The 22,937-nt window shown below is 35.3% G+C and overlaps 1 protein-coding gene across 11 annotated transcripts in view; it reads left to right on the forward strand.

The window, feature by feature from the left end:
- Rbms3 (RNA binding motif single stranded interacting protein 3) overlaps nt 1-22,937 on the forward strand; it is a 753,628-nt gene that overhangs the window by 519,663 nt on the left and 211,028 nt on the right. For all 11 annotated transcript variants that reach the window (XM_063257078.1, XM_063257079.1, XM_063257075.1 and 8 more), the window contains exon 6: nt 6,388-6,467. In XM_063257078.1, coding sequence (XP_063113148.1) covers nt 6,388-6,467 — 80 coding nt within the window. The remainder of the gene's footprint in view (nt 1-6,387; nt 6,468-22,937) is intronic.

Raw genomic sequence — 22,937 nt, forward strand, 5'->3', positions numbered from 1 at the left:
TCTTTCAAAGCTTGAATTACCCCCCCCCCCATGCTCTTGGTGATTTGATGGTTTGTGCCGAGAAGTCTGCTGTAATTCTGATGGGTGTTCCTTTTTAAATGATCTGTTTCTTGTCTCTGACAGCTTTTAATATTCTGTTCTTATACCGGATTTCTGGAATTTTGATTATTATATGCCTGGGTGTAGCTCTGTTTGGGTTTAGGTGGCTGGGGTCCTGTATGCCTCATACATCTGAGTATCTTTACCTTTTGCTAAATTAGGGAAATTCTCTTGGATTATTTCTGTGAATAGCTTTTGTAGTTCATTTGCTTCTGTCCCTACTTCTTCTTTTGTGTTCTTAAGTCTTAAGTTATAGATCCTCTTATCATCTTCTAGCCTTTGTATTATTGCTGTTTATTTTCTTGTTATTTTTAAGTTTTTCATTTCATGCTCCCACCTTACAAATCTGTCCTCCAGTTCAGATAATCTATCCTTAGTTTCTTTCAAGCTGTTATGCCAGCTTTCACAAGAGTTTTTAGTTTCCTGGTAATCTCTTTGAACCTGCTTCATGTATTTTATGTTTTCTCTGTTTTCTCCATCAAACAATTCTCCCCTTTTTAATCTGTTCTTCCATTCCACCATCTGTTTTTTTCCTGGGTGGTGCTTAGCATTTCTCTAACTATTCTACTTATTTCTTGCTTTATTTCATTAAATACTTCATTTTTGAACTCGTCTATGTGGCTCCGGAGATATCGCTTTATGTGTATTGGTGCCGTGTCTGATATTGCATGTTTTCTGTCTTCATTCTCTTTTGCATTTACCTTTCCTGGATCAGTGTTTTCAGGATTGGGGACTGAGGACCCTTTCTTGTTGCTCCCTCTTTCCATACTTTTTGTTCCTTCCATACAAGTGTATGTAGGAGGCCCAGTTTTTTTTTTTTTTTTTTTTTTTTTTTCTCTTATCTGTTACAGTTTGTTTGAATCTGCTGGTTAGGTGTTCCCACCTACTGCAGTGTACTAGGGAGACACGACCTGGGCAGCCTCTGCTGGGCCCGTCCCTCCAGATCAACCTAGTGAAGGCTTCACTGCTAGGGCACACCGCCAGGTGCAGGGACCTGGTTTGGGCTAGCCTACTGGATCTTAGTCTGTGACATCACCGGGCCAAGCTCTCCCCACCAATCCCGCTTGAAAGGGGAATATGCAACTAAAGTCACTGCAGCGTCCTGTTCCAGCTCGTCTGCTTGGTCCCAGAATGTCCTCTGTTGAAGCCTCCTAGTCTATGAAAGGGTTCCCGTTTCTCTCACTCACCGCAGGTCAATGCAGAACTCCCTGCCAGTCCCGCTCTCAATGCTGTTTGGTTCGCCGATTCCTGCTCTCAGAGCTTTCGCGCGTCTCTCTCCCTGCCATGCAGATTTGGACGCAGCAACAGCAGCAGCAGCAGGAAATTCAAATCGCGGCTTCCAGTGGGCAGGCTCCAGCTTCCGCACTGAGATTTTATCTGTTCCTTTTATAGCATCAGGTTTGCATTTCCAGTTGGTTTCTCTCAGCTTAGTTTGTTCCTGGGTCGGCAGGGTACATCTCCCTTTGCTTAGTACTCCTCACATGGCACCACTCCTGGATTCTAAGCTGGTAATGTCAGAGAGCCTCCGTGGCTGCTGTTATTTGTCCGCCATGTTCTCCCAGAAGTCCATTAATCAATTCTTATTGACAGTTCCATTTCTCAAGGATAGTGTGTCATAGTACAAAGTGAGGTACTTCCCAAATCCCTGGTGTCTGCTTAAGGCAATGACAGGGAGGTCATTTTGCTTTACTGACTGGCACACATGACACTCGCATCCTAAGAAGGTCAAGTTCTTGAGAAGAAGAAAGCAAATTACAAAAAACTAAGAAAATTCAGCTCATTCATTCAACTTTATACCTAGGACACACTATTATTCCCTCCATTACAATGAACGAAGAAATAAATGACATAATTTGTTTTTGCAATGTCTGAAAGGGCACCCATTTTCATACTTGAAAAATTTTAATGTTGACTGTTTGCGCAAATCTGACCGGAAATGAGAATGTTTGGCTGACAACCCTGGATGTTTTCCATTGCCAGTAATTTGTACAGAGGCCATGATTGCAAAACCACAGACATTTCACAATAGTGGAAGCCTCTAATTAACCACAATAAATGACAAGAAGGATTTGGTTTAAATACATGGTTAATAATGCTTATAGCTTTTAGAACATAAACATAGATTTTCTATTGAGGTAAAATACACTGCAAATGATTTTTGCAAAATAGTTTTGTATCTCTGCATGTTAAGTTTGACCCAGCACATTCTACGAATACTGGATCAAGCTCTCATCTGATACAATTTGTCTGTGAGAATTGTGTTGTATTGGCTGTGAAACCTGCTCTTCTAAGTGGCCCCTTTTCTTTTTAAGGCTGTGTAATTCTACAGTGTGTTTTAAATGACTGAAACCAGTCATTCCTAGGCACTGAGACAAGAAGAAAAGGTCAGACAAGACCTTTAATGTGTGTTTGTATTTAAACATCAGACCTAACAGAAAACCCTGAAGCTTTCCACAATGAGTGGAGTCTTGTAAGAGCCCAATTAATGTATTGTCAGGTGAATGGTTTGCTTGGAACTCAGCTGTCCGGAGAGACACAAGGGGACTCAGTTACCGCCTAGAAAGAATAGATGCAGTTGTAATGATTCAGTGGCCGGTCTGAAAGCGACATGGAAAGGCAGCTGCGTCTGCTGTGCTGTCTTTTCAGCTTCACTTGATAATGCTAGTGTCGGTTTCAGCTGAAGCGTGCGCCAGATTTCACATCGCTCAGGCTGGCATTTCAGAGCGGTTAATTGTGAAACTTGAGAAAAAAATGGGCCCATTCTTCCAAACATGGCTATTCAGATACATCCTCCCCCCTCTCCAGTTTTCTAGGTCTCACTTCTGTTGTTTCCAAATGAAATGCTGAAGTGCCGAGCCCTTCCCCTGGCAGCTCCCAGATTGCCATCGTTTCTGGGACTGTTTTGGCTTGTTAAAATGTGCCCCATGTTTTAAAATGAAATTGTCACTGCTGGGTGGTGCAGGATAACATGATTTGACACTGTAGCCGGCAGCTACAGAAAACAGACTTTTATTGCATTTATTCTTTGAGAGAAGAGAGTCTCTAAAGGCTCACAGCAGACATTCACTGAGTTAAATTTGAATGAACCCAAAGTGAACAATCTACACTGCTGTCTTTGTGTTCATAGAAACAGCCCCCATCCAGTCTCACAGGGCTGTAAAGCAGTGTTAAGAAAAGATGGTCATATTTAGAATCCATAAGGGAAGACTTGAAGCTTTCAAGCCAGAATAAAAATATTGTAGGTGGGCAGAGTGAATTTTCCATCTGATTTTCTTTTTCCGTTTTCTGTGTATTTCCTAAAACACATGTATAGTCAACCAACACACACCCCTGTCTAGTTTGGGTCTTTATATAGAATTCCCTGTCATTTTAAGACAGAGAGAAAGGATTTGATTTGTAGGTCTTTTGCAGGCATGCATGCAAGACTCTAAAGCGAGTCTTAACTGCCTTTTAGCTAGACGGGTACCCAGAGAGAGATTGAACAAGGAGGGGGCTCCGGGGCATACGCTTTTTATTCTGTAGCTCTCCTGGAATAAAAATTCCATAAAGTAACATCTGTAGTAATTAAGGGCTTATAGTTCCACTCCCATTCATGTATCTGCTAGGGAGAAAGGTTATTTTCCCTAAGAGACAATAGATGGTAGATCTTGTTGGGAGATAGAGCAGTAAGAATTCTTTTGTTCCTAGAAATATAAGTTTCTTACTTTCAAAAACTACTTAAACAAATTGGAAAGCTATGGTAACAGATTCCACTGGACAAAAACCTATAAGAGTTGTTGAAATTGCACATATCTGCTCTTATGTACTAGGGATGAAAGAAGATTCATCTTGACTTTTTTCTTACTTGAGTGTCTTCTGATGGAAGGGGTTGCTATTAAGTAATCAACAAAATTTTTACTTTGTTAAAATTTCACTTGAAGCTTAAAAATATTTTATTTACACATCAAAAAATTACTCACTCTTAAGATTTTCCCTAAGTAATACATGAATCTTTGGTGACATCTGATAAAGTACAGGGCAACTGATATCAAATTAGTTTCTTCTACAATATTTTCATAGCCAGATATTGATAGAATTTTTCGGCACAAAAGGGAATCATTTGATAGGATTTTGGCATGGCTGAAGAGATAAGAAATATAAAATAAAAGTGACCTTTATTTTAAGAATGTGGTGAGAGATCCCCTGACACTCTGGGGTCTGGCATTCTTGCAGCCAGACACGTGGTATAGGGGCATACATGTAGCTTAGGTTTGGGGTGGTGCCTAAGGGGCATTAGTGATGCACAGGGAGCCCATTGGTATTCATTTTGTGCCACAGGTAAATTGCTAAGGGCGGGGAAGATGACTTCAAGATAGAGTCCCTTGGCTCCACCTCCAAGGCTTCACCGGCTACAGTGTCCTGTCTGGAGCAAAAACCTTTCAGATATAAGGATCATAAATTATGGATTCCAGTGAAGGACAACAAATTAGGATCTTTTGTTATAAAATTATTAACAATTTTAAGACAGTGACAACAGAGATGTCAACCAAGTACAGAATTGTTCTATGGAAAGTGCTCCATGTGAAGACAAGGGTCATATTGCCATTAGTTTTTCCTGGTTAGAAGCAGAGATTTGCCATGCATAAGTATACAGAAAAATTTCATACCATGCTTCCTAGAATGGTGCATCTAAAAATAAACTTGTGCAAAATTTTCACAAAATAATTACAGCTCCCAGTGGACCCCTTTAGATATCTCTAAATTTATTAGCATAGCGATACAGATACCTTGCCTGAGTCCTCTACCTGTTTCCCTGGTGGACTCCCCACTTTATCTGTGATCTGCTCACTGCTACATCATACAGATGACCCAGGTTTTCCCAGCAGCCTAGCTCAGCCCCTTGCCCTACCAATTTCTCCAAAGGTCTTTTCTGCTTTTGGAGCCTTCTCATGCTTTTCTGGCTTTTCTGCTTCCTCTTACTGACTTTCTGTAGCTATAAAATATTTGTATAACATATTGGCATTTGTTAACATATGCTTCTTATCTTGTTTCTTCTATATGTAGTATGGTCCCAAAACATGTAAAATTTCGATACAAAAAAATTTACAACTCGAAGTGATGGGCTCCATTCCAAGAAAGTTCATATTAGTGACATAACAGAAAAATGTAAAGTTATAATTTGCCTTTGGGTCAAATTTCACACATTTCATTTACATTCTTTTCTGAGTATGTGTGCTGTTCCTTATTTTCATACCTAGTGTACTCTTTGTAGGATTTCATTTTCTTTCATTAAACTCAACTCTTTCATTTCAATCTTCTACATCTAATTTTGTAAAATAATAAAAGCATATGTAATTCATTATTTAAATATTGGTGCAAATGCTATTGTATTTGAGTATTATATCCACTGTACCAAAATTATCAAGGCAGTACTCAAAATGTTCATCGCTTGGATTGTATATCAGAAGCCTAAGTTTTACACAAAAAATTGCAGTTTAGGGACTATAGATATCCAGTACAAAATAGAAAGTGAAGGATTGTCCAAGCTTCAAAAAGTATAGGACCTCAGTTTTGTGCATTTATATCTTTGTTCTATGTGTTGGACTTCAAATAGCTCATGTGGGGTATCTTCCATACCCCAGGTTCTCAATAAAAACCTCCTGATGCTGGTAACTACACTGCTATGCTAATCTCCACTTTGGGCTGCAAGTTGTTCAAGTGAAACACATTTCTGTGACTTATTTTATAGAGTCCCTGCCAGTGTAGCATACTAATTATAGTACAGGCTTTAATATTGGATAGGCATTAGAGCTTCAAACCTCACTCCACCCCTTATGGAAAATCCTCAGTGCCCTCATCAATATTAACCTACCTTTCAGGTGTACTAATTTAGTCATCCGATCAACATTTATTGAGTGCTTCTAGTGCCTGATGTCTTTGTATGACTCAGAGAAAACAATATCTCAGGGTTACTTCTGACTGAGGACTCAGCACAAAAATATCAGCATAGGCAATTTTGATACAGGGGCTACACTTTCAACAGTGATGAATTTCAGATGTTTTGTTATCAGACAGCTCAGTCTGGTAATGCCAAAAATTTGGGTCATTACCAAATCAAACTTTTCTGTTACTTTTTTGTTCTCTCTCTCTCTCTCTCTCTCTCTCTCTCTCTCTCACTCTCTCTCTCCCTTTCATTCCTCCCTTTTCTCTTTTTCTAATAGTCAGAACATGACAAAAATATAACAAAATATATAAAAGCATATAAAATATTAAAAAGTGTTTGATTTACTATTTACCTTCTTTTCCTAGAATGGAATCTACTGAAAAATGTGAAGTAGTAATTCAACATTTTAATGGAAAATATCTGAAAACACCACCAGGCATCCCAGGTAAGAGCTATCATGAAGAAATCACTGAATAGTACCATTGCTTATTGCAATTATACAATGAATGCAGAGTGAAACAAGTCTATATCTGCTTTCATAAGTGTGTATTTTTCAATACTGTGTAGCAACTTTCCTTTCTGAGAAGTTTCTTGGTGATTCCCATTTGTCCCTTCTTTGAATACAGGATGCTAATTCCCTAACATGTATTAGAAGGAAATCATGAAATCATAACAAAGCATAAAGAATGCACTTGTTATGTCAAACGCTTATGACTCTTAGCATTAATGTTGAAAGTTTGAGATCATTCTGAAGGTAAAAGGGGATCAAGAGATGGAGGGTGGATAATAGGAGGAAAGAGGCAGGGGATGAAAAAACAGAATTGGGATGTGCCATATATGTGTTCCAACTTCCTACGTGGAATGTGAGCATTATGTACTGCACACATATATAATACACAAAAATGAAAAAAATCAAAAGGTTGATTTGTAATTTACAAAATAGCAGTGATATTCATAGTTATTCATAGTAGAGTCCAGAGTGACTGCAGACCCCAAACATCTTACCAGTCAGTGGTAAGAAAATTTCATCTAAATGTAAACATGGAGTAACTCTTATGGCAATTTGACATTGTTATGAAATTTGAATGCATAATTTTATATTTTATGGTAATATCAGTTACTAACAGATTAAAGAATTTTAAAATATTTATAGTCATTTGAGCTAGTTTAAATCCCACTCTAGAATATCCATGGCATTTCACAATTCCACACAGCAAAATTCTTACAGTTTTATATATGTATTATAAAAAGATACAACTTTATGTTAGTAAGAATTATCTTCAACATAAAAGAATTGAATATAAAATGCCTATCAGTGTTTTAAATGACTCAACTTGGTATTAATCTGACATAAGATGCTCGGGAGATACTTGATGTTAAGTAAATTTTAAAATTAATTCAATAGTGCGTACAAAAATTAATGATTGAATGGAGTTTTAAAGTGATAAAAGGTTACAATGATTAAAGAACTACCTGACTAAGAAATATTGGATTGTTTGTCTTTTGATTATGATGATCCTCAGAGAAAAAATGATTTCTTCAGTCTTACAATATTTTTCTTTTTGTATTTTCTTAAAGATGGATTTCAGTAGTGTTTGGGCTACAACACATCCATTTAAGATCTATTAGAGTATTTGGTGTTGAGTATTTCAGTTCTCTAAAATATACTGACATTCTATAGAAAAATGTAAATGAAAAGAAATACTTGTGTGTGGGAGTCAAAGATATTTTCTGACGTGATTGGTTTTGGGAGGATGTCAGGAGAGCAGCAGTACCCCTTGGACTGACCTGTAGATGACATGACAAAATCCAAATTGGCTGACTACTAGATAATCAGCTAGTGGGCATAAGTGAGGTCTGTGCTTTGATTTGGTTAGCTTCTATGTGTAACATTCCCTTGAGAACTGACTGCATTATGATCCAATTGGAGACATATGGTGTTGTTAAGAAAAGAGTTAGCAGTTTTCATCTCAGCATGTAAGCTGCCCTTGCATTCTAGGAGAAATATTTTTTTTTTCCTTTTTGCATAAACAGCATTTTAAGACACTCTGCTCAGACCTGTCAAAGAATAATGGAGTTGCATTATCGTAGATATTCATGTTATTTTTACCAATTTATCTAACAGGGGTCACCTATGTAAAAGGTATTCGAGCTAGGTGTGAATGATTTATTTATTTAAAAGATTTTAACAAGAAAACTATGTCAAAATCATTGTTGATTAAATTTCCACAGATTTTAACATTTTAGGTTTCTTCCTTTTGAGGAACGATGATATAGAAATCCTCAGGGATCTAGCTGATTTGTAAATATTTTATTTGATTTTTCCCATAGAACACACAGCTTCCTAATACTACTTAATGGTAAAGACAAGGGAAGTCACTATGAATCCCCAAAGGCCTGGGTATTCTTCGTGAATACACTGGCTCTGAAATTAACCTATCTAATATCATAGCTACACCCAATGGAAACATTGTGAATAGCAGGAACTTGGTTTTGTGCTTCCCACTTACTTGTGTCTCATGGGACTAAGAAAAAATAATAATATTTACCTATAAATGTAAAGCTCTAACTCTGTATTCTTCTGAGGTTTGCACTTTATGATAGAATTAAATATATAATAATGATAATCATTTCACTACTTTGCTCTTTTATGTATTCCTTTGGAAATCAAGTAGACTTTAATAAAAACTTCATATGCTAATTGAAAGTACTTAATCTTTCACACCTAAACTTGAAGTGGGATAACAGGGGACATAATGCAAAGTATGACAGTTCAGCAAATAAAATAGAAAATCGCCCTCATGGGTATAATTACAAAGTCATCGTAGGTACAATTGATTTTGGGTGCATGCTGACTGCCTTAAATGATCTTCATAGCTCATTTGTTGTGTACTGTTGAAATCTTATTTTCAGAATTTATATCTTAATCCAATTTTTTAAAACAGAGAGTAGAACATCACTGGGAACCCCAGCAGCAATTGGAAACAATCCTTCAATTTATTTTAAAAATGAACGTTTTGATAACCTCTTTGAATATACTACTTTCGAGAGTTGGACCTTGTTTGTGGACTTACTAATGAAAATCAATCTTAATTCATGTGATACACCCGAAACAACAACAAAATTGAAAATAAATTGAAGAATCTCAACTTTTCTCATTATCAAGATCTACAATGATTAAATTCAGAAATTTGTGATTTTGCAGAACTTCATATTGATGGTTTTAATGCAGCGTTTTAAAACTATGAAAGTGTTCCCATAGTGACCTGATATCCTCAGGTACTAAGAAAAGTATAGAAAAGATTGAATGTTAAATCACTAATGTTCTTTTCATAAGAGATGAGATTGAGAATGACATGGGTGTCTGGGTCATAGATTTCTGTTCATAGTAGAACTTTGCTTTGAGACTTACTTTAAATAAGTACAGATCAACTTGTGCCATGTTCGTATGACCACTATAAATACAACTTGGCAGGACTTGCAGAAGTGTTCAGGTGCCATTGAGCAAGCACGGTGTCATTTTGTCTTTCCTGACAGTAATGATAACTATTATAGGACATACAAAGCTATTTGTTTTCCTGACACGAACATCTAATTTCCAAAGTATCTATTTCAACCCAAAACTTTGATGTGACTCTGAATTTCAAATTTCAAAAACTTCATAATTTGAAGACTATTTTCAGGGAGAGATAACATTGACCACACTTACGTTGTCATCACTGTTTTAATTTGAATCATTATAGAAACAATATATTTATTGAACATGATTCACATCAATAACGGGCTCAAAAGATACTGGCTTTTGGGTCATGCTTCATCTCTCCCTGAGCTGTTCACATTTATTTGAAAAGTTCTATTTTTGATGAGTATCATTTATCAAGCTGGCCTAATGGATACTCCTCCTAACTTATTCTGCTTATTTTAAATATAATGTTATCTCCAGATTGTAATTACCTGGACCAAAGGAGATTAGTATACAGCATATGCAAAAAGACTGCGTTATTGAGGACTTCTGAAAGTGGTACAGGAAGTTAGCAAAGACCAAGGGCAGTGTTGCTAGCAGCAGACAGGAAGGGAAGGCCAGAGACACTTGTTAAACAGTGCCAATCATTGGAGTGCTGACATCATTTACAGATAGATAGATAGATAGATAGATAGATAGATAGATAGATAGAATCTTCCAGTGTATTCTCCCTCCCTAGAGTAAAAGAAAACATAGTGTTCCATAAATGTTGCATGTCCTACATATCGATCTGGATGCTTTCTCGACAAAATGAAGGATCATTAGTTGCTTGCCTGCCTAACCCCAGACATCCTTTTGTCCCGTAATGAGTTGCACAGCTATGTTGTACAGCTCCAAAGCCTTCCATTTTCGAATGTCTGGTGAAAGCAAAGGCTAAGTTCCCAGACACTTCAGGGATGTCTGTAGGGGATGAACTTGAAAAGCTTACTTTCAAAGAGTCCCCAGAGCAGAGTGATACACCATGCAGAAAAGGCTTCCACATGTAAGGTCTTGTATTAATGAATGGAACACACAGGCTGGTTTAGAGAAAAATAAATTATATTTTGCTCTCAGACCGGATTTTTGTCTGCACATGTTCATATAAATGAAACTATCTTTTCAGGAAAAAATCAAATAAACATCTGATAAGATTACTTTATTTTTAAGATAACTTGTTTCTAATTCAATTCTAATTGAACTCTGTGAAGTAGGGTAGAGAGATGGTTGAGAGAAAGGATAACACGTTCTAAGACTTCTTAAATATTGACATCTTCTTACCAAAAAAGTTTGGATAAATAGATACCAGAGAAATCATGTTTTTCTAATAAAGAAAACAAAACAAAACATGTATGCCCTCTTGATTGTTAGACATAGTAATTTTACTGTTTTGTGTCAATAGAAATAAAGTTTTTTATATATATATAATTTTCATATATATATATGAAACATATGACTACTTCATAAGAGCATGCAAGTGAAAAATTTAATATAGTCATTTTTTAGAAAGAAAATTATTTAAATTTAACTGCCCTCCCAGATTAAACTATCAATATTTTTAAACACAATTTTATAAAAGAAATTCTTTAAAAATCTGAATAATGGAAAAATAAGCATAACTTTGTGAGAGTTGAAATATCATGTAATTTGTATTTCCTCAGTAGTACCAATCTGTGAATTTCACAGATAACAACTCTTGCTGAAAAACGGGTACCATAAAAAAGTACTATGGTGTACAATTTTTTTGGGGAAAAGTCTTCATTGTTCTAGTCAGTTAGAACATTGCCTCGTTTTAAGTGTTTCTTCTTTATGAAACACATCCTCAGTTTTGTGATACACTTTGCAAATATTCTAACCTCTAATTGGGTATGTTAGGATTTCTCCTTAATAAGAACTTTTTTGTAATACTTATGAGCTGCTTTTTGTGAAAGCTCTCATCTTTAATATTAGTGATGTCTTCTAGATTAGTACTATCCATCAAACATATATTCATTTCAGATAGAAAAGAATACCTTTAGGGTATTATTGGTGAATTTTGTAGAGCAGTGAGTCAACTTTATGGTCAATAGCATCTTAGAAACTCTGTGAATTCTATGGGAATTGATTTGGTCAGACATTCCTCAACCTGCCTATGGAGCTACATTTGGTTTTGTGAAGGTAAACCTGTTATATTTTAGTAACATTAAACATAGGAGAAAGAAGACAAAAATGATCAGATTTGTCAAATGAATACTGAGGAGCTAGATAGAGAAGGGAGAGGGATTCATCTTCAGGAGACTGATATTATTTAAGGAGATTTGTGACTAATGCTGCACCCTCATCCATCTGTGATTCCAACTGAAGGTGAGATGGGCATTCTCTTTGTGTTACGGCTTGTGTCTAGATATCCCCCAAAAGCTTTATGCACTCATGTGGGACCTTTTGTAGGTGGTTGGATCTAGGTTGTGGTACTGGGATTAAGGATTTGTGGTACTAGATTAGTCCACTGATTCGTTTAGGGAAAGACTGCCCTGATTGTGGGTGACGTTATCCAAAAGGCTTGTAGCCTGGATGAAGTTAAAGGAAAAGGAGACCTGCTTATTATCTTGTCTATGCTGCTATGGACTGTTTCTCTTCCGTGATGGCCCTTTTTCATTCCAGCCTGACTTGGAGTCAGCACCTATGGACTGAAACCTCTACTAACAGTGAGGTGAAATAAACCTTCTCTCCTTTAACTTTGGGTGTTCAGTATTTTGTCTTAGCAATGAAAAAAAGTAACTAAAATACCCTGTAATCCAGTAGGATCTCTTCTCAGGCATATCAGTGGGTAAGGTTGAGCCTGTGGTCCTTTTGAGGAAAAGTGTGAGTCATATTCTGTGAAGTTCTTGAGTAGCTACCCACACTGGTCCCGGTTTGTTGTGATACCATTCTTTAGCTTCTCTTTCTTCCCTGTCACTCTTTCTCTTTTCCATCATATGATCACTCATATGAACTCCAAATATACCCCTTTTCTGAAGCTTTGCTTTTGGGAAAATCAAGTTAACTTTGGGCTTCATTTTATTTGGCAATTCCTTTTTGATTTAGAACTTTTAGCTATAAAAGAAAATGACCCAGCAAGAAGAGTGAAGAGAATTTCATGGAGCAAACAAGTTTTTCATGATTCACTTTTTTCTTAACAGCAGGGATTATAAATTACAAAGTAGGCTGGAGATGAATATTTGTACGAGCTCATAAGTAGTGCGCCAGAGTTGAAGGTTAGCAAGAGTGATATGAAAAGTGAATTAACAAAGTCCCAAGAGAACCATAACTGTCATTACATAACTGAGATGACAATGAGGATTGCTGATGAAAACCGGAAGGACTTAGAGCAGCCACAAAGTGAGTAAAGTGCAGAGAATTTCAGGCACAAGGAAATACCATCATATGGAAGGTAATTTTTGAGGTTTCGGTCTTGGATAAATGTAAATGTGTGGATGACTGATGAAAATTCAAGGGACATGGAGCAGTCATAGTGTCAACCATGTACAGAGAGGTTCGGGTGTAGGGACTTACTACCATAGAGAAGTGATTTTGAGGATTTGGTCTTATAGAAATGGAAATGTATGAATGCCTGTAAAAACATGGAAATGACCCTTAGATGAATCACTGGAACTTCTGATTATTAACGTTGGAAGATTTTACTAATATACTTTGGATTATAGTTAAGATATTTTTATGCTACACTTTCACTTTCTTTTCTTTCTCTCTTCACATAGAAAAGTCTCTTAAGAATATAAGGAAAAGATAACTTGTTGGCTTATGTTTTTGTTTCTTTTGTTAGACTACTGTTGCTTCTCCATCCCTGGAGGAATTACCACAGTGTTCCTTATTCCAATTATCATGTTAAAATACATATGTAAGTTTTATCAGTTGAATATTACTAATGCTTTTCTGACAGTGTCTTCTGTAGCTTTGTATGAAGTCTCGATGAATAGTAATAGAATTTAACTGGAGTCTTAAACTATGCTATTTAAAGTAGCATAATTTCATGGGTCAAAGAAGGAGATGGAGAAGGTTTTCTATATATCCCTCAAAACGTGACTAGTCTTCATCAGTTATTCCCAAAATAGTAACTCCCATTAGGCCTGAAAAGCTTGTGAATTGAAGACTTCACAGTAAAAACAACAAAATAAATAAAAATTCCTTAATGTTATTTCTGAGGCCATGTTGCCTTCTGTCAGTATCACTAATGAATAGTTAAACCATTTAGTGTCTGTCTTAGTGAGACTTATTAGCAGGCAAAGAGGGCAGAGTGGCTTATGACCAATTAAGACACAGCTAGGCAGTGCAAACCGAATAATTAAGTGCTTAGTACATTTCTAAATCTACCATTTCTTTTAATAGGTTTATTTAAAATAAATTTCAAGCAATTTCTGAATAAATGGATGGTGTTCTGAATTAAATGTTTGCTACTCTTTCCTAGTAAGATTCTGTAGTCTGCTGCACACACAGTTCATTACTTATGGACTAAATCTTTAGAATGAAGTGTCTATAAAAGTTCAAAAAACGCTTTAAGAGAAATATAAGTTAAAAACCACCCTTATTAAGCAGGCTCTGAACCATGCATCATTTGTTTATCTCGTTATCTGCCTCCTCTGATTTATTCTATTTTTAAGTCCTTGAATAATGAATCAATTATTTTACTGTTATTTTCACTATTTTTCACCACAGAAAGAGAAATCTTTCTTAAAGAATTGGCAGACTAGTATTCTTTTTTGTAGAGTTCATGTATTTCAAAGATGCATGCGTCTCATTAGAATGTGAACTTCCCTAATGACCTTGATGTGTATTTCTTGCCTTTTCTATAAACAATTAATCTTCAAAACATTTCAGTACAATTGCTGCACTCTGTTCTTTGTTTCAGGCATCTAAATAAATGCATATCGCAAAATATTATTAGTAATTATCCTTTAAATAAATTACTAAATCCGTAATACTGGTAGACAGAATAGTGACCTCCAAACATCTCTTGTTCCAACCTCCAGAATCACAAATATGTTAAATTACATGGAAAAGAGGAGTTAAGATTGCAACTAGTTGTTAATACACTGACTTAAAATAGGAAATGATCACATATTACATATTACATATTACATATTACATATTACCTGGATAGATCTGTGAAATCACAGACTTCTTCAAAGTGAAAAAGAAAGAGAAGAAAAAAGAAACAGTCTGAAAATGACTTATCTTACCAGTGTTGGCCTTGACATTGGAGGAGTGTGGGAAGACTTTGAAAGCTGAAACAGAGAATGGGATTCTCCCCTAGAGCCTCCAGAAATAAACTTGGTCCGCTGACATCTTGATTTGGGTCCATTGGATCTGTGTCAGACTTTTGACCTACAATGCTATAAGATAACAAACTTGTGTTGTTATGTGACTCTTAATTTTTTGACACTTTGTTATAATAGTCACAGAAAGCTCACACATTAGTGAAGAACTTATTTTAACTGAATTTCATACAGACTCCTCTTATATAACTTATGACTGAACAGCCTCTGGAAAACTTTTTATGGTTTCTCATCCTTTTTTGATTTTTTGTCATTTATATTACAGTGTATTAAATGCAAAATGCCATTTTGTTAATTTTTTAATTTTTTTTTGATTATTTTAACTGTTGTTTGAGTAGAAGAAGGTGAAATGCTTGAAATGGGGACCTTCAGGAGAGGAAACCATGCATTTCAGAGCACATTATTTTTAGACTGAAAGTAGTAACATAATAATGTAAATCTTGTGGCACTATATAATATAAAAGGAAAATTTTAACAATTACAAAACCAAATGCAAGTATATATGTGTCTCTTAGGTTTCAGTAACTAATCACTTAATTTCAGTAATTTTCATTATTGAAAGAGTATTGGCATTTGTGAGAACAAAATGAAGTTTATCAGGTTACACAGACGACATCAGATGCAAGCTTTTGGACAAATCTATCTAATGGATATTTGGTGGTCACAACATGCTTCACTAACCTATGAAATAAAAAAAATATTTTTTTGGTTGTGTTCCCTATCAAAGCTTAGGCATATGTTAAAAATTCAGGGGAGGTAAATATTGGCACATAGCATAGAATCCATACAATGGATTCTGTCTTTTCACTAGTCGATACATTACATATTGTCATCTTAGAAAAGGTTGTTAAGGTTACAAAATCAAAGTATAAAAATGGATTGATGCTCAAACATTAACAGTGCAAACTATTTTGTTCAATGATCTAACAGAAATTTTGTAAAATGGTCATGTACCTTACAAGGAAAAAAGAGCACTTCTCCACTGTTGGTGGGAGTGTAGACTGGTGCAGCCACTGTGCAATCACTCAGGAGATTCCTCAAAAAAATAGGATTGGAAGTTCCATTCAATCCACCTATTCTTCTCTTGGGTATTTTCCCAGAAAACTTGAAAAGGTCATGTCACAGTCATATATGTGCACCCATGTTCATAGCAGCACAATTTTTAATAGCTAAATCTTGGAGACAACCAAAATGCCCATCAACTACAGAGTGGATGAAAAAGATGTGGTACTTTTATACATGGAATATTACTCAGCAATAAAAAAGGATGATCTTGAGGCCTTCATAGGTAAATGGAGGCAACTATAAGTGAAATAAACAAGACTCACATAAGTAAATATCACATTGTCTCTCTAGTGTAAAAAATAATAAAATAGACTCTTGTTGTTCAAGTGATTTTTAAAAAGACATCAAGTGAATTTTCAAAAATGTGTTCCTCAGCTAAAGGTCTGCTATTCATGTCCCAAGATTGGGAGGTTGTAGCGTGAAAACAGAACCATTTTCTCTTGAACCATTTTTTCTTGAGTGAGATTTACTCTGGAACAGAAGTTTTTCTCAAACAGTTGCACTAGTTGCATTACAGAAATACACCAAAAGGACAGAACAATTTAAGTCTTTCTAGCCGCCTCCTATCAGAGCAGATGTTAGCATTGCCAGGTGCTTGCCCATTATCAGTATCTGCATCTCTACCTTGAAGTGGACCGTCTTCAATTTTCGGGCATGATTTTGCCTGTGAACGGTGAGATAAAGGTCTCAGATTTATACCTGCCTGGCTAAGGTAATCAACATACGATGACTGGTGGGGTCACAGTGACAGTGTGCCACTTCCTTGCTCCTGCTGAACACCCCTGTGCTTTCCCTACCCCATCCCCACAGCTTGCCTGAAGGATTCAGTGTCTGTGCCTTGTGGGACTCTGCTCAACACCGTCTGCTTGCTTGGCCATTTACTTCTCAGATTCAACTCCCCAGCCCCTGAAAGTTTTTCCTGGACATATATCCTAAGAATTTCACTTTTGCAGGCATTTTTGTTTCAAAGTTTGCTTATGGTGAACCCAAACACAGAAAGGTATTAAATTCAAGAGGCATTGAATTTATTATGATTCATTTGTTTTCCTTCATATTTTGAATTTCAGAGCCTCATCTATAAAGCAGAGTCTTAAATAAAATGAATTCCTTAAGGTAGTTTGTAGCAGAATTTAGATGTGAATATAACATTCCTCCAACTTGTTGACTTCATCAGAGATAGACATAGAAGACACACTATTGTAACACAACATTTGTTGGTGGCTAACAGCTGTTGGTTGTTTTTGGTACTTGGGTATTGAAAGTGAGGAATCCTACGTGCTTAGCACAAATTTTACTCCTGAATCACATTCCCAAATTTAAAACACGGTTTTATTTTTGTGGTTTTGTCCTATAAACATACACTGTGATTCTCAGTAAAACATCTACAATGTGAGACAGAATTATGATGAGATCCTATGAGTGAGCAGGCCACTGGCTTAATAGTGTGATTTAGCTAATCATAATATGTTTTGATAAAGCTTCATTCAAGAGAATATAAACTGTATCAACATATAAAGCACTCGGTTTAAATACGTTGCTTACAAATCTTAACAAAAGCATTAAGATCAAATATTGAAACAAATCTGTTTGTACACACGGTCCTTCTAAGATGGCATGGTAACTTTAAACTAAGTTATGCTCCAGAGACCCTTGAAGTTCCCTGAAACCCTTGTCAGCAGGCTGCAAAACCAAAAATATTTTCATAGTAATCTTAATACATCAGTTAACTTTTCACTCCCACTATCTCGGGAGTATAGCTAAGTATCTCAGATGCCACATGATTTGTGTTTGGCAAAGGTTGAAATACAAAAGATATGAGATTGCAGTCATTTTCTACTAAGCCAGAAGCTACAGAATGTTTTAAAAACATAAAACCAGGCCACTCTTACAGCTACTTGTTTTTTAAGATAATTTTTAAATAAAATATTTATAATAACTTGTAAAGGTTCTATTATTGTTAAAGTAAGTAAATCAAGAAGTAGCAAAAACTCACAATTTTATCTTTGAAGTACTAAATATCAGATACAGTATAATCTATATGAGCCAAAGTTTTTCAGGGTCTTCAATAATTGTTAAGGATTTAAATAGATTCTAAGATAAAACAAACGTTGAAAACCACTGCTGTAGTATAAAATTCAAGCCCTTTATCTTCTTAGAATTAGAAGAGATTAAAGAAGGTCATAAGGAAAAGATGAAGTTTAAAATTTCATTTTTTAAAGTTTTATTTTGAAAAGTTAGTTGTGTTCTAAAAATTATTTGACATGGAAAAATTATGAAACAGAACCCAATTAAATAATTTCTACTTTTGTTTTGTATAAACATGCAGGTAATTGAATGTTCGGTAATCATATTTATATGGTTTTGTTGTTGTTATTGAACATAAAGGCAAAGGTTATTCTTCTGAACTTTGCATCATTTTTATTGGCAAACACATTTGACAAAATATCTGGCTGTTTTATGAAAGCAATTCGTATAAGCAGAATAAATTTGCTAGAAGTGTGAGAATGGAGCTGTGTGAATTTGAGAGTGATGTGAGTTTGTCAGAATCTAGAAAAAGTTTCACACTAAGTTTAAAATCCAGAAAGATAACTGCAGATATCGCACGGGAGTTAGCATTACAAGGTCCATTCTGTGCAGCTTCTCTGAGTCACTGCTAACTTCAGAAGTGCCACCTCGAGCTGCCACTGCCTGAGTACAGTTCACCACTTGGGATATAGCTTGAGTGCAGGCTTCCAGATTTACCAGTTGTAGTAAATAAAATAATAATGCTTTAAACACTAATGTATAAATAATTGAACCACAGGTGCCATTTATGTTCACAAGTCTTTTTATTTTCAGAAATGGGCTCTTTTTAAGAATTACTGAATCATAAATTTCATAAAGAAAGCTATCATACTTGCACAAATTTGAAATATCTCTGAAGCAAGTACTTACCTGTTTATCTTTATTAAGTGGCTATAATTACAACTGGATGAATCTGTCTAACAGACTAAGAACTTAAGATAAAATTTCTTCTGTCATTTAATTTTGAGTAGACAGAGCTTAATGTTTGGTTAGTCCTTTCCTTTCTCTTATGCCAAAGACAAGCATTTTGCTTTTCTCCAGCCTTTGATGTTTAGTAAGAGACCTGCAATCCTGACATCCTCTTTTCACTTGGAGTTTAATTGACATGAAGACATAAACTTTTCATTTTGCCTTTGGAAGCAGATGGATTCTACTTGAATTTTGATTTTGCCTCTTTACTTTTAAACTCAGATAGGCTGTTTAGTCTTTTGCCAAGTTTGTCCTGCAACCCAGTGGTTCTATTAGAGGAAACAATATCTCCTTTAGAAGAGTTTTGCTAGAAGAACTAGGAATTTAGCTCAGCAGCATAACTACCTGCCTTGCAAGTGCACAGTGATGAGTTTGGTTCCCAGTACAAAAGAAAGAAAGGGAGTATTGCTGGAATAAACAGAAGTTCTGCACAAAATTCTGCAGGATATGGCAGATGATAGAAGTATTATCTGTAGTTTTTATGAAGCATCATATAGATCATTTCATCAATGTCTACCTTCTAGGCTTGAGGTATAACTTACTAGTTGAATTTTATGAATTATAAACTTTGATGGGCATGTTTGGTACACAAACTGTATTATATATATATATATATATATATATATATATATATATATCTTTTTAAGCAAGATAAAACCTACTCTTCCATTCTGAGCTTTGCACATTGTTGCCTTATCTCCTTCTAGAACAGTATCCAATAAATTGTAAGTATCTGTAGTGGTGCTTAACAGTTTTCCAGAATGACTGGAAAAATATAGTACTGCTAAGTTTATCTGAAATTTGTTTTGGTGATCCCTGGATTCATAAACAGTGGTTACACTTTTAATAGGACCAAAATTTTCATGGTTAAATGGTTTAATTCTTCTAAGGAAAACAACTATAAAAACTTGTATGACCTCAAACTTCTTTGTAATAATTTCTCAAATACCTTTAAACTTCAAAGTGCTAGAGTCTAGATACCTCCCCTTCATTTGCCAGAGAAATTCTGCTCACACAGTACTGTATATTGTGCATGCAGATTTTCCTGATTTCTAACTTTTTCAGTCTATTTTGTACTGTACCATATTGAATTATTTTCTCCTATAGCATTGTACTTTTGGGATAGGAAGCCTCATTAAACTGTTGTTGAATACTTGTGTTGTGACTCCCTTGTTGAACTATACCTTTTAAAAATCTTTGTGTCTTCTTTAAAATGTAGTTTTGAGTCTAGGATACTGAGTACAGACTCTGCATTGAATTAAAACTAGTTAAGCACATTCATGTGATTTTATAATACTGTCTTGATTCTCTCTTAATATTGTTCTCCGTGAAAAGAAATTTCTAAAAGTAAATGCAGACATCGTCAACTATGGCGATTTCCCATGTAAGTGTTTTTCACAATATGTTCTTCTTTGTGAATTTTAAAATTTTTATAACTCAGATCCCTTATTTATGGCGGAGAACATTGTCCAAAGCCCTTCTCATTCTCATAAAGATCAATCTTTCCACCCTGTCTCTCACTTGTTATTACTCCATTCTCTTGATCAAATTTTTTTTAAAAGTAATGACCTATGAAAATTAAAAGAAGCAAAACAAATATAAAATAAATGTGCTGGAACACCAAACATCCTGTCACTTGTTAGAAGTAATTCTGCAAGTAGCAATTAGACATACTTTTTCTAATTTAAATAGTTTGAAATCACAGCTCTCAAAGGTTTTTTTCTTTGAAGTTTCCTGTAAGTCTGCCTTTGAATTAGCAATGCTGTGATATCCTGTGCCACCATCGAAAAGGATTTGTTAACCTTTACGTTGACTTGGACTGACTGTCGTTTTAATAAATATTTATACCCTCTCCCCATTATGACTTGATGAAGTCCTTTATCAATAATACCAAGATCTTTTCTGCTTGACCTTTGCCATCTGTTCATTCAGAAAATTTTAATCAGCCCATTTTACTTACATAGTTAATCTCTCGCTGCCCCAGTCAAGCTTGGCTCTGAAACAAGTTCATCCCGAATGCGGTCCCATTATTTTATATTTTCCACTTCTGCACAGAAGATATCTGTGTTAGAGTTTCCTTTTTAATTTTCTGGTTTAATCATTTACCACTCTCTCCATATCTAACTTTCTTTTGTCTGTCTTCACAGTATTTCTCTTGTTATTCTCTTTGCATACTCACCTGAATTTCACCTTGTCACACCACCATCTCCTCAAGGATGTAGTTAGAGCCAAGGAATCTCAGATACCTTGTCTCCAATGCTATTAATGAGTACTTTTCTTTCTTCCTTTTTTTTTTTTCAAATGAGGTTGAGGGAGTTACTGTGTGCCAACTGTTGCTTTCACTAATTTGTATATTTTTCACTTTACTTCTTAAAACCTCCTAAAATGAAAGCACTATTTCGTTTTACAGTTAAGAGGCTGATTATAATACCATATACGTAAATTGTCCAAACTCACATACAGTAGGTGTATTGATTAATCTAAGATTTAGTTCTGTTTTTCATTAGATGCATCACATTGGCAAATTTACTTGTTATTGGTAACTCAGTTTCTCTAAAAAAAAAAAAAGGATAATGATAGATACTTTCTGTGTAAACTTTTATGAGGATAACTATGAATCAAATATGTTCAACTACATAGAAATCTTAAAATGTTCCCATTACATATAAAGTTCTATTTACTCATTCACTTACACTGCTAGGTCATGAACCAGGTCTTTTCTTGGCTGGAACAGATTGTATTATGGAGAAAGAACAGTAAATCCAGTATCTAGGGTGTATCCCCAAGTTCTTTGTTTAGTTAAATGAAAGATATGAATGTTCCTTATAAAATTAAATGTTTCCTTTCTTTAGTTTGTTCAGCCTTCCTCTTCAAGGTTCATACTTACTGCAACATTCATTCTAATTTTCAGAATGAGACTGTTTGGCCAGCCTTTGCAGAATAGTATGTCCCTGTTTTCTGTGCTGGTGTCTAATAAGTAATTCTTTTGATTTAAAGAAAAGTAGCCTGTATAGAAGCTTCCTTCAGAGAAACAATCTTTCTTTACAAACTAAGTCACAGAATGACTTTCTTTTGCTGCTTTGAATTGTGTATAGAGTTAGGTCCCAAAGAAAGGGTACCTTATTAAAAAGTCTCAGTTAGAATGACAGACTCATATTTTCTCCATCTGTTCTCCATCTGTATTGTATCCTGTCGTTGAATGGAGCAACAAAGCCATGGAAATTAAACGGGACCTAATAATGCCTTCTTGCATTTCTGAGATGCTAGAGAGAAAATGGTACTTGCTGTCAATACTAGTTTTAGTGTTTAAAAGTACCATTTTGAAAATTGATTACCACTGGTATCTAATTCAAAAGACCTTTAATAGAGTTTCTTCTGTTATTACAAAGCAGCAGCAAATCTCAAAGTCATAAAAGAAAGTAACATCTACTGAGATGAAAACAACCTCAGCACCCAAAAGTAGCACAAAAAAATCAAATCTTAAGAACAGAGAAGATGCATATAGTTCAATGACCAACAGCATGTGCGTGCATGCACACACACGCACACACTTGCAGATACATTTTAGAGCTTAGATTCTCTTATAATTGTCTTCCATATTTGTAGACAATTGATTTGGGTTTCTTTTTCTTCTTTAAAGGTCATTTTTTGAGTGCAAAATAAACAGAAATTTGTTTTCAGTTAGAAGATAAATACGTATGGGTAGAGGTCAGAGCATAGGCTAATAGGATTGATAACAGTGCAATTTTTATTGACTCTGAAGGATAGGAGGGAAATAGCATCTGAAATAAAACCAGATTGATGCTTTTGGAGCCTCTTTCTTATTGGATAAATTCAATGTGATGCACTTGAGTTGATGAACCTGATTTTGATAGTAATAATTAGGCTGTAATGAAGAGACAAGATCTCCAGCCTTCAAATTCATCAGAAGTAGCCACTGTTAGTTTGGTCTGGTTGGATTAGCTTTGAATGTACTTGGACTTAAGTATTCTATTCAGTTTGATTTTAA

This window comes from Cavia porcellus, unplaced genomic scaffold (assembly GCF_034190915.1).
Source record: "Cavia porcellus strain 051 isolate PalLab524CR breed Dunkin Hartley unplaced genomic scaffold, mCavPor4.1 scaffold_10, whole genome shotgun sequence".
Lineage (NCBI taxonomy): Eukaryota > Metazoa > Chordata > Mammalia > Rodentia > Caviidae > Cavia > Cavia porcellus.